General features: G+C 39.3%; 1 protein-coding gene across 2 annotated transcripts in view; it reads right to left on the bottom strand.

Annotated features, from left to right (window-relative positions):
- The window catches only part of HMCN2 (hemicentin 2), a 2554053-nt gene that overhangs the window by 1882354 nt on the left and 653780 nt on the right, over window positions 1–17919 (bottom strand). For both annotated transcript variants that reach the window (XM_044058392.1, XM_044058391.1), the window contains exon 17: window positions 4336–4431. In XM_044058392.1, the coding sequence (XP_043914327.1) occupies window positions 4336–4431 (96 nt within the window). The remainder of the gene's footprint in view (window positions 1–4335; window positions 4432–17919) is intronic.

The following is a 17919-nucleotide window of genomic DNA, read 5'->3' as shown; positions in this document are numbered from 1 at the left end:
ATAATTTTAATTTATGTCTGACATCATCATGCATTGCCAGCATATCCTGAAATGTCATCAACGTGCAGGGGTGTGAGTGATGACATCAGCTTTGTGAGGCAGAGCCTGGTTGCCTAACTCAGAGACTGTCTGTGTTGGGAGTTTCAAACTGTGGGTGGTGATGTTGCTACTAGTAGTTAAGTAACAGACTGCCTGCATGGCAATACCCCAACACACATTACCCATTTTCAGTCACAGCCAAGGTAAGACAAGGAATTTTGGGGCTGGGTCATGTAATTGTTTTCTTCTTGTAGTTTTTTGAGGTACTAGGAACAGACTAATTATTGTATTATTCTGTGATTTTTATCAGTACTTTGCTAATTCCAGGAATGTTTTTCACGAACGAACAACAGTCAGATGAATAAACTATTCCTTTAGCTTTCTCAGGTGAAACTTGTAACCTTCTATAACTGTTTTATGAAATAATTTATGGAACTTGAAGGGTTTTCTTGCCTACAATGAAATATTTAGTAAAATATGTAAACATAAATTTTCCTCTTGCTCCCCCAAGACTTTGGGCGGGTGGTACACACCATTGCTTTGGTACCTTATGGCCTCAAACTGTACAAATTGTTGCTAATGCTGGCTATGGTATGCTTCGGTTGGTGGCAGGGAGAACCAGTTCAGTGCAGTTGTGAATGACAGCGGTATACACAGTTAACCCTTTAAAGGTTAGGACTCCTGCTAGTGGCTGGAACTTGAGCTCTAATGCTTTATGTTTCAGGGAAAGCAAGGGCTGACAGCAATAGACAGTAACATTTGTGGTGGTAACCCCAAGGATGAAAAGTTGTTTTGGAATCCTTATACTTTGATTTCATTTACCAAAATCCCAGAATTCCATTGGAGTTGGTTGGGTTACATGACTATGTATGCAAATTATATATTAATCAATTCCCTGATTTTTGACCAGTTGTACCTACTTTTCATGGGCCCTTGTCTAGATTTTTGTTGTTTCCAGGTTGACAGGTATGGAGATATGATGTATTATTTAATCCAAAAATCATGATTGCCTTAAATCACCTGCAAGGGAAATCTGGATGTGGAGCAATGTAGCAGATTGTGATCTAGTGGTAATGTGTCCTAAGAGAATACATTTTAAGATTCCTGCCATATTTTACTACTTAGATGCTCATCAGTTTAGGAAGATGTACATTGCTGATTATAGCCACCAAAACTTTTGAAAAGGAAGAGAGGTATAGTGTGGTAGACAGCTAATGTCAAAAATTGCTTAGAAATCCAACGTTCCTGTTCATTGAGTGACTACATGACTTTTCCCATCTTTCTCTTATCCCATTTATAACAGAAATATTTTGTCTGCAAATTACCAGCTTTTCATGCATATCACGCCAAATGTATCATGGGTTTAAATGCATAAAACGGATATGACCAAAATGTTACCATTGCTGAAGTAAAACTATCAACTGCCCTCAACAATGATTTAAAGATATGTGTCAAGGCATGTCATGAGTCGGTGGTGTATAATGATGATGACGACAATAGTAAAACAAACTACAATTGAATACATTGCATAATTATAACAAAATAAAAACCAGACTGGGCAATCACTTACTGATGGCCTGCTCTTTTCTGCCGTGGTTAAAAGAATGAGCTCTTCCATGTGGTACTTCCACACACAGCTTTAGTAAGTAACCTCAAAGAAATCTGTCCTTTATATTATTCAGTACTGACCTCATCTCATCTTATGAAGCAACATTCATGCATCTGCTATTGTTTTCTTGCTTACGTTCATCTTAGAAACCCTGATGTCTTTTTCCCTCTAATATTTCTTTCTTTATGATGTCATGCAGAATATACACTAAGGTTAGACTTTGAGTGTGCGGCTGCATGGTGCAGAATTTGGTATTTTAATAAACTTAGAGTTGGTCCCCTTAAGCTTCCTATGTAAAGCAGTATGACCCAGCCAGATTAACTTTACTAACAAAATGCAATAAGTAAAAGACACACTTACTGATGACGGGTCATGCTTTGTTACCTCAATAATAAATCTAGAACATTACAGAGTATATGCAGATAAAGATGAAGAGGAAAGACAGGCTTGCCAGTGAAGAGCTTACAACCATAATGTTTCTAGCAAATTCTCTACCCCAAATATTCTGTCACTATCCTCTAGCACTTTTCTGTCTAGCTCTTTCACCTGGGAATGTCAGATCATTTATTTAAATTATTATTATTTTATTTAACATTTCTTGATCAGGAAATTCTGAGTAGGACAGAGCCTATTTTCAGTGGATGCACGGTGAAAATCATAAAGCCTAATGTATGTTTGAATCCCTATGTTACCTTTTACCATAATACAGCAGCGATTTTTTAGTTTTCAAAAATGATATGGTAAAGTAGAACATCCTGACTTCCTTCCTCAAATGACTGCCAAATAACTCAGGCAGAAACTGAAATACGTGATCAGAAAATCAGACAATCTGTGAATTACAGTATAGATTCCTTAAGCACAGAAAAAAGCTATGCAAAATGTGTGTCCATGATTGTGTGTATGAGTGAGTGTGAGAATGCGTCTTCCATTAGTGTCATGATGTCACTATATCATTATCCTGTTAGGTCATCAAAGGTCAGTGTTATAAACCCCCTGCCTACCAAAAGTACATATTTACAGATTTGGTAATTTCTTTTACCTATTTATAAGAAGAATTATCTACTGAAAAGAAAAACAACATGTGTATATGTCTATTATATATATATATATATATATATATATATATATATATATATATATATATATATATATAGTTACTAAGAATTACTAATATAACATTTAACTGAATTACTTGGAGAAACAGGTAACTGGTTGCTTGTCTGCTTCTTCCTTCACATGACGTGGGCTCAAAAACAGTGAAACAGCCAGCATCAGGTTGTGGTTGTAAAGAGTTAGCTGACCAGACCACTTACTGTGTTAAGAAACTACAGCAGATAAAAAGTAAAAAGTAGTTAGCCGATCAAAGAGATGAATATAGACTGAAAGGTTATTGTCTATAAAGAAGAACAGCAAAATGATATTGTAATCTGTTTCCTGTGTACATCTTCAGTGAAGAAAATAACACGTAGTCTGAAACATGAGCATTTGTCTGAAGCAGTCACAATAAGTATAAGTGATTCCAAAAGTAGGCAAAGAATATGATGGTTACATAGAATTAGATCTGTAGCAATTACACATTAAATGAAAAAGAGCCTTAGAATTTGTGAATTCACTCGATCATAGGTGTTCAAGGGTATCGCTGATACTATAGGGCTAACAAAGGAGGTGGTCATCGATTGCATCCAACGCATACAGCAACCCTATAAATGGTCACTGCCATCCACAAAGTTTATTAGGAAATGGAAGCAGATTGCCAGGCCTTTCTTTTGTGTGTCTCACTCACACACACACACACACACACACACACACACACACACACACACACACACACTGTCTGCATGAACACCTGCAAACAAGTTACCAGTACACCTATGGTATGTATTTAGGATATGGGAGGAAACCAGAGCACCCGGAAAAAATATACAGAAAACAATGAGAACGTGCAGACTCCAGCCATTAGGCTGGAGAATGTCTTGCTGTGAAGTGACAATGCTACTCACTACACCACTGTGACATCTATAAGTTGGAAGAAAATGGTTGAGATATAAAGTCAGTGTAAGTTTAAGAGATGCATGTTCAAAGTATAGAAATAGAACAAAGCATTAAGCAATGTTTAACACTTTGCAGACGCAAGGCAAAATGCAAAGGGTCATAAGTGAATTATAAATTGGACAGACTAATGTGCCTGGGTCCTTGGTTAAATATGGATGTGGGCTTATGAAAGGCAGTGACTGATGCGTACTAAAGGCAATGTTAAGGACTAAGCCATATCAGTTAGGCACAAAGGAAAATCTTGGGTAGTACACTGTACTGGTGAAACAGTTATCTGTCTGAAAAATCAGAAAAGGGAAACAAGTTCCTACTGTACTATCTTGTAGAATCTAATATGTACATAAAACTGAAGCACATTTTCAATACAGCAAGCCAAAAGATCAGTAAAACTGATGTGTGATTAACCTCTTCAGGATCTAAATCAAAAAGTTTGAAACTTATAAATCTGAAAAAAACTACATAAAGGAACTCCAACATATTTTTGAGCACAGTAAACCTGTTGCCTATGACATGGCTGTTAAAAGGATTCCCTAGATTAATCTTTGCTCAGCAGCATCCCTGTAAGAGTACAACATAAAATTCCAAAACACCATGAAGAACTGTAGATTGCTGTGCTACAGACAATAATGTCTTACCTAGGTTAGTCACTGTGACTCTTGCTTCAGCTTGGATAGTCCCAAACTGGTTTTGTGCTTCACAGATAAAGACACCATCATCATGTGCCCAGACATCTGAAACAAAGTAATATATTATTATAAAACAAATAACACTGTAATAAAAACAAATATTGTTGTGAGATATTACAAAATCAAAAACGAGACATTCACATAAAATCTAAGTATTTAAACAGATGCCACATTTACAGACAGATATTTCCGTAATGCGCAAATTGGATGCTGGTTTTGTTGGTCCTTAACAAAACACACAACAAACAAACAATTATCCTGTATGTTCATACTCTGTAGATAAACCAATGAAACATGGGATACAGAACCTCACAACAGTGACATGACCTTTAACATGAACAAAATCTGAAAACTTAATAGATTACTTACACAGCAAGTATTTTTAATGAAATACTACAAAATACTGCACGTCTAGTATAAATTGATTTTACAATACAATGGTTTCATTTGAAAAAAAAATAAAATGCAGTATTGAAAAAGATTAAAATAAGAATTGGATCACTTACTTCAAAAATCTAAAATGTGGCTGAATGGTGGGTTGCATGCAGATGCGGCATGTTTTAATTTCTCTCAGAATGTTTAATCCAGTAAATAATGCAATCTAGCTGCAAAATTGATGCATTTAAATATCATACAATCTTTGATAAGATTCTGCTCTTTGACATCAACAAAAGGATTGAACATTTTTTTTTCTAAACACATACCTGGGGATTTAGAAAAATAACATCATTGCTGTGGGTAAGAAATGCAGCCAAATGGGACTCTTTCCATGGTGTAGAGAATTGAGATTCAGAGTCATGTTAGCTATTAAGAGGAAATATCTCTAACAACTTATTTGCCTGTTTATGAATCTACCACTGGTACAAATAATCATTCTGCTGTGGCAGTCAACACTGTCAGCCCATGCATCATGTTGGCAGTGGCGTCCCCCATTCATTCTCAAGCACATACACATGTTTACATAACCCTTCCTGTCAAATTACTGGATTACAGTCAGCCTATAATGCCAGATATTAGAGTTCTTACTTTTTACTGTTCATAGGCTGCATCACAATGATAAACCTGCTGGCCTATTAACTTTTTATGAGACTCTGAGTCACTTTCAAAAATTCTCTCTGGTTTCATCCAACATTCATCTTCATTTTGTCCCGAAGCATCCCCCATGCGGATATACCTTCATCCCTCTCAACTGTGTCCCTGATTCTACAGGATGCTCCTGCTGTTGTTTCGTATAGATGCCCAGTCTCCCATAACTCACAGGCTGCTGCAATCACTGAATAATTCCAGACATAAGGAAAAACCTGTGAAATTCTAATGTCAAAAAACCTGCTAAACTAAAGAATTGTTAATGTAACTGGTTAAGGCTTCTGCTTCCTGTGTCAAGGGTGCAGAGTGTGAAACGTTTCCCTTTTTACTTTCAATTTTTTTGAAGATGTATGTAATATCCCTGGTGCCTAGTGGTGGTGCAGAGGGCTACCATTCCATCTGGGACTGCCAAGGATACAGGGTTGGAATCTTGTTAAGTGCCTTACGGCAAGACTTATAGAGTATCACCGGTATCTAGTGTTCCCACCTCCCCACCTCTGCAAAGCTGCAAATCTTTCTTAAATTAATTTTAATACCTCTAAGGCATGATGTAGATGGTTATTCCTGATGTGTCACTTCCGCTCCAGTTTGTTATCCTATAAAACTTGTTTGTTATCCTATAAAACTTTGTTAAATTAATTTTAAGTGCCTTTCAGGCACAATGTAAAGAGTTATCTCTGGTGTTTAGTACACCCCCCATCCCCATGTTGTAGGATTTGCTCTTTATTCTAAGATAGTGTGGAGGTACAACAGCTCCCCCCCACACATTAATACATATACATACACAAACAAATACAAATCAACCCTTCTTACTCCCCAACTACCTTCCTGCTGTGACCTCCCAGGCCGAGACACACACACACACACACACACACACATGCAAATACTCCCCAAAACTACCTGTTTGCTAAACTCCCAGACACTTGCTTCTAATATAACTGTGTGAATACAGGCTTTTGACTGCATTCATTAACATCAGTGGCTAAGTTAACATATAAATTCAAATGATTCTCTGAACTGCTCAGTTGCATAAATGTCTTATTGCAGGCATTTCTGGGGGAAAGTGTAAGGCTAACTGGCGTAAGTCTCTCTCACAAAATGCCTCATCAGCATTTGCAGTAAGCCACAGAGACAGCCCACCTCTGTGCTACATTGCATCTTGTTTACTGCCATCTCTATGGTCAGGGGACTTATTCCAGCTTCAGATGATGGCAGGATGGAGATGTCATCTTCTCCCCATTATCAGACAGGGGTTCCTTCTAGCCACTCAGGTTTTCTACATCATCAAAGAAAACACTCAGCATAGGTCTATGGGTTGCCATGCTACTGTGACAAAACTATTGAGTTGGTATTATGGAGCCTTTCTCTCCAAGTCTGTATTGTAAAGGATTATTTGGCTTAGTGGAATTTACTGAGTTAAACAGTAAGTATATTGGTAGACGATTATGAATACATGTTACATTACCAGAATAATGCAGTCATTTGAGAACACTTTGTCTGGTTGTGTCCTGGAATATTAATTTTTTGCACAATTCTTTAATCCTTCCAAGTGAGGAAGCTGGTAATACGCTGGCCCAACAAGATGGATATATGCCCTATTTTTATTACTCTTTCCACTCTTTCTATGGTCATGAAGCTGCAGGAGAAAGGGAGCAACTTAGTTCTGAAAGTGCAAGCTGATACACTTTATTTGTGGTTTTGAGACTTTAAAGATGGTATATATGAGCAGTAGTGTGTGTGTGTGTGTGTGTGTGTGTGTGTGTGTGTGTGTGTGTGTGTGTGTGTGTGTGTGTGTGTGTGTGTGTGTGAGAGAGAGAGAGTGTATGTATGAGGGAGATTCCCTCTGCAGAAATATCTTTTTCTTTATATGTGGCCCTTGATTTTTTGTGGATTACATTTTGAAGGTATTTCAGTGGATCTGGCTGCCTTGTTTGGGAGTGCTCATTTAAAAGAAATTAGACAAAAACTGTTTACTACTGTTCAGAAACCTAAATGGTAACTTGATGCTTTTAAGAAGAATGGGGGTGCAGTTATGAGTAGAAAAATCTGGTGTATAGATGCTTTTAATACAAACAGAAAATGATTGACTAACAATTGGTTTAGTTTCTGGTGTCATTCCAGGGGGATACAGTACCTGATAGCCTGGGAAGGTATGATCAACAGAGCATGATGCTTTGCCAGATATGGCCTGCATCTGTCACACTTAAGCTTCAGGCTTCTGGCAAAGGCACTTGCCGCCCCCATAGTGCCTTTTTAGAAAAAGTGATGAGGATAAAACTACCAACATAAAACTTTCAACAAAACGTAAATTAAAGCTCATGCTGCTAAACGCTAGGAGTCTAAACATGAAACTGCACTTATTTCAAGCATTCTTAATCCTGGAAAATGCTGACATCTGCGCAGTCAGAGAAACCTGGTTTAAAGTTGTGGAGAACACCCCAGCCATACCTGGTTGCTCATTCTATCATACATTCAGACCCCAAACTGTGGGTAGTAAAGCCAAAGGAGGTGGAGTTTCAATATATATTAAAGACATACACACCTCCCGGCTGGTCAAACAGTATGACATTCCAGGCGCAGTTAACCATTGACAAGACCACAATACAAATCATAGCTAGCTACTGGCCCCCAAATCTGACTCAAAATGCCCAATATGCCAATCTAGATCCCAAAAAGGGAAGGCATCTCTGATCAGTATTAACAAAAAACTACAGGCACTCATAAAATCGTCTAAGGCCAGCTTCGAGAGAAAAATTGCACAGGACACTAAGGATAATCACAAGGCTGTGATTAGAAATGAAGGTTGGCAAATGAATGGACTGATTAAGAGCCACACTGGATACCATCTTGGGCATGAAGGAGGGATTGGTCGGGAGGAACACCCTGTCCACATGAAAGATGATGAAAGGCTCCACTGCAATGAGAGCCTGTAATTCAGACACCCTTCTTGCTGAAGTTATTGCTAAAAGGAAGGCTGTTCACCAAGAAAGGAATTTTAAATCTGCACTTGCAGCTGGCTTGAAAGGAGGATACAAAGTTAAGGTCCCAGGCTGGAGATCTCCTGGGTGGCCATAAATTTTTGGCCCCTCTATGAAACTGCTTGAGCAGTGGATGAAAGAAGAGGGGAGGTTCTGTGTTATAATGAGTTGAAATGGCTGAGGCATGAATTTTGATGGAGGAGAAAGACAGGCCCTTATGAAGCATCTCAGTTAAGTATTGTAAAATCTGAGGTAAATTGGGCACTGTTATGCTCACCCCTTAAGATTGGTTCCATGCACAGAATCTTTTCCATTTTTCAGCATAAGATTTTCTAGTACTAGGCCTCCTTGCCTCTAAAATGATATCCATCACTGGTTTACTGAAGGATGGCAAAGGAGAGATTAGGTAATTAGCCAGGCTGCTAGGTTCAGTGTTTGAAGCTGAGGGTGCAGAATCTAGTTCTCCTGCTGAGACAATAGGGTAGGTGTCTGCAGCAGGTGCCATGGGGCCAACAGTGACACAGTGCACAAGAGGAGGGTACCAGTGTTGGCGTGGCCAGTCTGGTACAATCAAAATCATCCTTGGTTTGTCTTGTTTGATCTTTAGTAGTACTTTGGAGAGCAGAGGCAGGGGAGGAAAGGCATAAACGGATAGGTTTTTCCAGCTGAAGGACAGAGCATCCACATTCCAAGCTTGTTTCTGGGGAGTCCTTGTGCAAAATTTGTCCAATTGATAGTTCTGGGGGGAGGCAAACAGTCTATATCTGGGCTCCCCCATTTGCTTGCCAACAAGTTGAAAATCCTTGGTTCTAGTTTCCACTTGTGTGAGTGCCATGAGGTTTCTACTTAGTTCATCTGCCAGTGTATTTAGTTTTCCTGTCAAGAACTGTGCTTGTAGATGCACTTGGTAGATCAGGGCTATGTTCCACAATGCCATAGCTAGTCTGCAGAGGGGGTAAGAATATGTACCCCCATGCTTGTTTATGTACCACATAACAGTGGTGTTGTCCATCTTTACCATTAATTGTCCTGGAAGAATGAGGTCATTGAAGGCTGTCAGAGCATTCTGTACAGCTAACATTTCTTTTTGATTGATATGCAGGTACATTTGACTTGGGTTCCATTTGCCCTGAATGAACTTCCCTGCCAGGTGAGCCCCCCATGCATAGTCTGACACGTCTGTTTGGGTTTGGGTGGCAGGGGGTAGTGTGAATGATAGTTTCTTGTTTTGGTGGCAGGCCTCTGCCCACCAAAGGAACTCTAGGCATAGGCAAGGTATGATAGGAATCATTGCTTCTAGATCCTGAGAATGTTGACACCATAGGCTTTTTAGATATCATTGTAGTTTCCTCATATGCAGTCTTGCATATGGAATTAGAAGAATGCAGGAGGCCATGAACCCCAAGGCTTGTAGTATTTGCCTTGCAGATAGCAGCGTTTTTGTGGCCACTTGTTTGAAGTAGGTTGCCAAATGAATTTGTTTCTCTGGCATGAGGAAAGCCATCTGGGAAGTTGTATTCAAGCTTGCTCCAAGGAATATATTTTGTTGACAGGGTACCAGGTGTGATTTCTTTTCGTTTATGATGTACCCCAGATAAGTTAGCACCCTTTGTACAAAGGCCAGATGATTCAAAAGTATGTCCTGGCTTTCTGCCTGAATTAGACAATCATCCAGGTATGGGTATATTTGAATATTTATTTGCCTGCAAAATGCAATGACTGGAGCTAGGCACTTTGTGAATACCCTGGGTGCAGTAGATAAGCCAAAGGGCAGTGCAGAGAACTGATAGTGCGTGTAGCCTGCTTTGAAGCATAGGCATCTTCTGCAAGATTCCCTGATTGGGATGTGCAGGTAGGCTTCCTTTAAATCTAGTGTTGCCAACCAGGTGTCTTTGCCTAGCATAGGAAGCAACTGGTGAAGAATCAGCATCTTGAATTTTGGAATCACCAAAAAGGTGTTTAGAGTGGACAGGTCCAGGATAGGACGCTATGAATTGTCTTTTCTGGGTACCAGGAAAAGTCTTGAGTAGAAACCTTGTCCCTTTTCCTCTTCTGGTACCAACTGAATAGCCCCCATGCTTAAGAGAGAAAGTACCTGCTTTTGGGCCTCTGCCCACTGATTTGGGAGTAGATCTGGCCACCTGCTTGGTGTTGGTAACATGTGGAGATGTAATCTGTATCCCTGGGACACTATTTAAAACCCATTTGTCCTGGGTAATGAGTTCTCAGTTCTTTGCATGAAAAGCAATCTTCCCCCCAAAGGGGCAGTCAGTTGAGAAGTGCTTGGAGGTTTTAAAAAGAAATTATTAAGACAGTTTACCATAGGGGGAGTTTTATTACTCCCAGATTTGGAAGTGGAACCCCCCCCCCCCACTGTTTAGTCCTGTGCGTATCCTGGGACTGAAGCCTGGGAGCTCTGCTGGGTCTGGGTTTGGACTGAGTAGGTCTGGAAGAGGCAGGAAAGGACCAGTTTGTGGAAGGCCAATGCCTACTAAACCTTGGACGTTGTACTTATAAAAAATCTTTAACAGTTTGCATAGATTTAGCTTTTTCCCTCCATCTTTTTAAGAACTTCTTCTGCCGTGTTGCCAAACAGACGGTCCTGGTTTAAGGGATCATCCAGTAATTTCGCTTTAACATGATCTGGCAAGGATTGCTCCTTAAGCCAAGCATGCCTTCTAAGTACAGACCCAGTTACAGCAGCCCTGCAAGATGTCTCTAGTGAATCAAAACCACAATGCAAAGTATGTTTTCCAACTTGTTCAGCTGAATGCAGTAAATCCTGTAAATCCTTATTTTCAGCACAATGAGGAATCAACATGCAATCTAATAATATGCTGCTGATACTTTAACATATGAAACTGGCAGTTTAAGGCCCTAATGGCCAAAGTTGCAGAAGTGCACACCTTCTTACCCCATCTATTCAGCTCCCTGGAGTCTCTATCAGAGGGGGTAGGATTTTTTGCAGCAGTATCTTTAATGCCCTTGGGTCCCTGTGAAATGGTCTCAGGATCCGCAGTAGGATTTTTAAAAAGGAATTTGTGAGAGTCAGGGATCCTGTAATATCTATCAGGTTTTCTGGGAGCAGGAGGTAGAGAGTCAGGGGCCAAGCTAGATTCCGAAAAGGCATCATCAACAATGTCTAGTACAGGAGGTATAGCTAAAGGCCTGTGTTGGAGCAGGAGTAAGAAATCCCTAAGCCTCTTTTTAGAATCAGAGAAATCCTGACTTTCCCATTGAAAATGCTCCCTGAGAGTATTCAAGGTTTCACCAAAAGAGAAATCCTCTGGGGGGGAAGCAGAGGGAATAGAGTCCTCTGCATCAGAATCCTCATAGGTAGATAAGGGTAAATCCTGGTCATCAGAAGAAACAGAAAATATCCTGGTCAGAAGTATCATAAGCAAACTCAGTCCTAGGTCTCAGAGGGGGAAGGCTGGCTTCCCCTGATTAAAGTAATAAGGTCTTCAGCCATTCTTATCATTTGTTTTTTAGGCATAGAGACCTGATCATGCGGTCTGAGCGTCAGTTTTCTAGGCATGGTTCAAGTTTTAGAACTTGAAGAAGAAGATGGCGTCGGTTTAATATGCAAGTCAGTATGCCTGAATACACTCTCAGAAGCCGGTGCCTGCACAGCGGCTCCGGACCCATCCAAGGTAGAGACAGCCGCATGTTCCACAGTTGAAGCATCTCGCAGCATACCAGACTCTGAATGGGTCTCAGCAGAGGCCTGCAAATCTGAAGTAGCGGGTATCAGGGGCTGCGAAAGCACCTCACTGAGTACCGGCAAACTGGTGACTGGCTTAGGAGTGTCGTCAGCAGATTTGGACCTAGAGGGCCTGTCTTTATCTTTGCGTTTTTTCAGAATGTCAGTAATAGGATGGCTTACCGAAGACATATCAGGATAATTGAACCGAGCACCAAAATATTTAGAAGCGAAAATATACCAACGACAGATAGTTTGTGTTTAAATAAGGCACAGAACTGACAGCGAGGTACATCGTGGTCAGGGCCTAGGCAAGGAATACAGTACGAATGAAAATTTTTGAGGTCTTTGCTTTCCACAAGTAATGCAATTATTTACTTTTACTGTCATTGGTTTAGGGCAAGAAAAAGTTTCCTAACTGGGGTACTTAGCTTTTAGTTGAAGACTTCGGGTCTGAAACTCGAAAACGAAAATTTCAGGAGTCGGCTGACCGGCACTTGCTAAAGGCTTCTGCTTCGGGCACCGCATGGCAAGAAAGACTGATGTAATGTCGTCGGCTGCATGTTTTATACCCCTGACGACATGGAAGAAGAGACAGCAACCGACGCAGGACCCAAGACTTTGTTAATCAGGCCGACTGAGGGCTACTGCAAGCAGATAACCCAAACGTGATGACTGAAACAGTGAAACACGAAGAACATCGTGTTAGATGCTGTGGAGTGAATGTCTTCTTCTTGCCAAGCCAGAAAAGGGTTGTTACTGTTGACTGCCAGAATCGCATCCAAAAAGTTATTTACACCTGTGTGGCTATCGGGATGCTAGACCAATGTATTTGTGGTTTCTGGGTTAGTTACTTGTCTGCTGTTAGTTCCATAAGATCCAAATCTCCTCAGGATGTCCTGTATTCTTTCTACTACATCATTAAATGATTGTACAGCTGAGGCTATTTCAAACTGTACACTGTAGTTAGAGAGATTGAAGAGATGTTGGCTGCCATCAATGTACGAGTTCCCTGGAAAATCCTCCATATCCAAACAGAAAATGACTTAAACCAAAGATAAAACTGTCAAAAGGTTACAAAGCAAAAAACTATTAATGCGGAAACTGTTTTCGGACTTGAGGAACATAAACCGCAGCCAGAACTTAAAGTAGAAAACTTTAATCGTCACTTCACCAACAATGAATGGTCCTTTATTTGTCATGGATGAGTTATAGTTAAAACATTTTTTGTATTACCAAAGCTATATTCTTTAGATCCACAGATGCCACAGCCAACTTGTATTCTTATTTTAGTAGGCCAATCGTTGAATATAACATGCAATTTGATATGCATATCTTCAAACATGTAATCCAGCCTGATGGCTCTTAATGTTTCCTAATTAAGTGAATCAAACAGCTTGGCTCTCTTATTTGCCCAGGTAAGCTAAAAACCCTCTAACTCTTTTCCATCTAGCACAGCCACCTGTGTAGAGAAAGCTCTGTCCTGCCTTCAGGGTGATGGAAGACCCTCCCTTAACAGGTGTTCTCCACCACAGAATCACTGGTAATGTTAAGAACACTTGATGCATGTTCTCAACTTGTGCTGTAATATAAATACGATGTTTTGGAGAGACAGGTCCATTATCCAAAAGATTAACTACCTGTCGAACGAACTTCTTTTGCATGTCAAATGATATATTACTTTGGTCTCTTTCAAGTTAAGTTTTGATGAGTGGATGGGTTCATACAAATTTATTTCAAGACTAGTAGTAAGGCCCTTATCAAGAAGTGAGTTACATCTATTAGCTATACTCTCTGAAAGTGCACTATTAGGGTCTATATGGTCATTCAGTCCACCTGTCTAATTTCAGCTATAAATGCCTACAAGAAAAGAGGAATTGGACAGTAAGGGGTGTTTCTATGTTTGCAGTACTATATTCCACTTCATGGCTTTGCTGCACATCTCGGCTAGCATCACTCAACAGGACACATGGAGGACGCCCAACTACTCCATCATAGTAATATGTTAATCTGTTCACCAAGTACTCGGGCATTACATGACAGAGTCTTTGGCGAGTCTCTGTTGCACAGTTCTACCCTGACAAAGTGATGTGGCACTCTTAATGAAGCCCACTGTATGACATCAGTACTGTCCACAGTGAAACATGGCTCAGCAAACCAGTCTGCACAAGTCATTTTAAGCCTCCTACATAACAAAATGTGGCACTCTGAGTCAGCATGGATGTTAGAAAAATCTATACATGCTGCTTAGAAAATATATTTACAATGTATGCTGCTTAGAAAATATATTTACAATGTATGCTGCTTAGAAAATACATTTACAATGTATGCTGCTTGGGAAAATGTGTATTTAAACATTCAAACACATATAAGTTGTGTGGTCAAATATATAGAGAAATGTGTGCTTTAGTTAGGAATAAATGTACTTAAATCCATAATAGAGAACAAAGTTTGAAAAGTAGTATATAATGCATTTAATTTTGTCTTACTAGAATAATAGTAGAAATAAACCTGCATATTATTGCTTGAAGCACAAGCTGCAGTGTAATCAGAAATTTGACCTTGGCAGCGTGCAAGCAGAGCCTGGCTCATGTCTTTCAAGTAAAGATTATTTTGCAAAGTTAGAAAATAATAAATCTGTTCGCATGTGTATCTTCTTTCCTGCTTCCACCAGGAGAATAGCCTTGTGCGCACTATCTCTGATAGTGCGCAGCTGGGGAACCAGAAAGACAAAGAGAGGCATTAAAGAAGACATACATTTATTGTATTCGAACTAATCTGAGAGCCTTGAATTGGCTACATCCTCAGGAGGTCATCGTGACTGACCAGGTGCTTGCAAGGCTGTAACATTCTCATGGGAAAAAGACTTTTTGAAAAACACAATGTCAGCACTTTTTTATGAGTTACTATGATGTAAAGACCCTGTCACTGACCACGCCAGTGAGGTGGGCAAAACTGATAATGACATATATAAAAATGGTGTCTTCTGTCAATAAAGCAGTCAAAATTCTATACAACTTTGTGTATGGTTTTTTGCCTCCTAATGTACATTAGAGTATTAGAGTTATAGATGCCTGAGTTCTCCTGCATTATTGTTTGTTATTGATTGACATTGTTTTTGAATAACTCAATGATTTTTACAGTCTGACTCTAACAAATTTATTTAACATTTTGGTCCTTCGGACCGGAATTCCCTTGGTAAGCTGCAGGTCACAAAGTGCATGAGTGCTAATAAATCTGCGCAGGAGAAGCTGCCGAAAAAAATGGTTCTTCTTAAAGTGAAAAGACCTCCGACTGAATTGTTGTGTGTAAAGAGGCTGTCCACTTTCTGATCTGTGGCTGAAAAGCGGAAGACTGGGCCCCAAGGAAAAACAGTAAGAGCAGGAGGCTCAGGTAAGAAGAATTTCCCTCTTTGTCTTTGTTTTAGATCAGGGACCAGGTTACACTGTGCTATTGCTAAGGTTTGTGATAGCAGGGAGAGAGAGAGTCAAAGTATTGTATCTTGAGTCATAGATCAGGGAATAACAAAGCAAAGTAAACAGTCATTCTAGACACTACTGTGGATATGGGGAAATAAGATACCACGTGGTACAAGAGAAGGGTTACGTAACAGTCTTTTTAAGACATGGGAAATCAGTGCACTAAGAAATCACGAGATCCGCCCCTAACGGATAAATTAAAGCATATGCAATTGCAGTAAGCAGATAATGTGAGATATTTTGCAAAATGTGTTAACAACTATAAATTTGATAGTAAACTAGATAAACTTTCACTAGTTAAACTCCTTAAACAAGCTTTAATCTGATGCAGGGCGTCAGGCAAAAGAAAAACAGCACCAACTAGGCATACCTCAAGCACATAGGTGGATTGAAAAAGCAAATTGTAAAAAGAAAAAAAACAGAAGCTTAAAAAATTCTGAAACATTTTTAGACAACAAAGTGAAAGGTCTAACAGACAGAATCTCTGAAAAATAAAAACTTAGAACAGACTGGACTTGCATTAATTAATGCATACAACAGGGAAATGAGACAGTAAATGGATATTATGCTAGATTATTAAAATGCTTAAAACAGCAATTAAAAAAAAAAAATAAATATACATTTTTAAAAGGTTGCATTGCCTCTGTTAGTAGTTTTATTACAAGGCATATGATAAATCACTGAACAAGTAGGCTGCAAGCCTTACTTGAGTATGCTAGACGTACTGAAAGACACCTTAATAGTAAAAAGAAAAAAAAAGGCACAAGTCTTCACTGCTGAAGACGAAGCTGAAGTATTTGTATTACAGTCAGGTAAAAAGGGCATCTAGCTAGGGACTATAAACAAAATAAGAAAGCAATGACAGAAGATAAAGGAGATGTGGACTGACTATATGATAGTGATAATAACCAAAAATCATCAGGAAAGGTTAATAAACAAAAAGAAAATGTAAATGTAGTAGAGGGAATAGAGGAAGTACAAACAGATGTAGAGAATAAAAATAAAAATAAAATTTTAAATTTAGCATTGTTGAGCCTGGAGCTCTACCTAGCAAATACAAAACCAGAAGTAACACTTCTGGTGGAGGGAAGAAAGGTCAAATTCCTGTGTGACTCAGGAGCGTCACGGACTTTGATACACCCCTCCAAGTTACCAAAACATTCTAAATCACCTGATTATATATTAGTAAAAGCAGCAAATGGACAGCTATACAGGGAACCACTTTCCCATAATATAGCAATAACTGACCCTGTTTCAGGTATGACTCAGAAAAGTAAAATTGTAGTTTCTGCAAAAATATCCAGTAAACTTACTGGGAAAAGACCTTGTGCAGATATTTGGCATAGCAGTAGTTCCTACCATGCAGGGTATGGAAGCACAAAGACAAATGAATGCTCTTGTGGTGTGATCAGAGGGTGAAGCCTATTATTGGTACAGCCAGGACCTAGTTATGATTGGTCCAGGGGCAGTAACCAAAGAACTGATAAACGTAGCCATCAGTAAGGTACCCTCCCTTGACACTGATCAGCAGCACTTGTTACATTGTACTCCATACTACTGTAGCACACCAGGACCTAATAAAAAATATAAGTAAAAATCCTGCTGACAAATTAATATTACAAACTTTATGCTGGGATACTGAGGAAAACAGTGTAGTAAGCTGTTCATTACCTCAGGAGTTCATGAGATTGTATAAGTCCAATAGACTGCCACATGTCAGCTTGACAAAAAACAAAAGTGTTAAATGGGCAGACTTAAAAAAAAAGGTAACAAAATGGGAAAACAGACTGATTTAAAAATGTCAGGACAAGGAATATAAAAACAAAACTAAATTGGTTGACACAGACACATACAGCTGTACACTTGCAATCTAGTAAGGACAGCTGATTAGCATTTTTATTAAAAGAAAAAGAAAAGGCCTTGTGTAAAATTCCAACAACTCTGTGGTCAACAGGCAAGTTAAATGTAGGGCTTATTCAAGCAGCAGGACCAGTTACAATTACCCCAAAGTCAGCTTTTAGACCACAGAAAAAAAACAATACATTTTGGAAAAGAATGCAAAAGTAAAAATTAAGCCTATAATAAGCAGCATTACTCAAAAGGAGTACTGGTAGAATCTCCTGATTCACCATGTGATACACCCCTATTTCCTGTTAAAAAAGCAAACGGGGAATGGCAGATGGTACAAGATTTATAAGCTGTAAATAATGCAGTAATACCTAAAGCACCCACGGTGCCAGACCCACATACCTTGTTAAATGATTTAAAGCCACAACAGAAGTATTTT

Source organism: Protopterus annectens, chromosome 16.part0, assembly GCF_019279795.1.
Source record: "Protopterus annectens isolate FY-2018-M chromosome 16.part0, PAN1.0, whole genome shotgun sequence".
NCBI classification, from domain to species: Eukaryota; Metazoa; Chordata; order Ceratodontiformes; family Protopteridae; genus Protopterus; species Protopterus annectens.
This window is presented reverse-complemented; position numbering and strand designations above follow the sequence as displayed.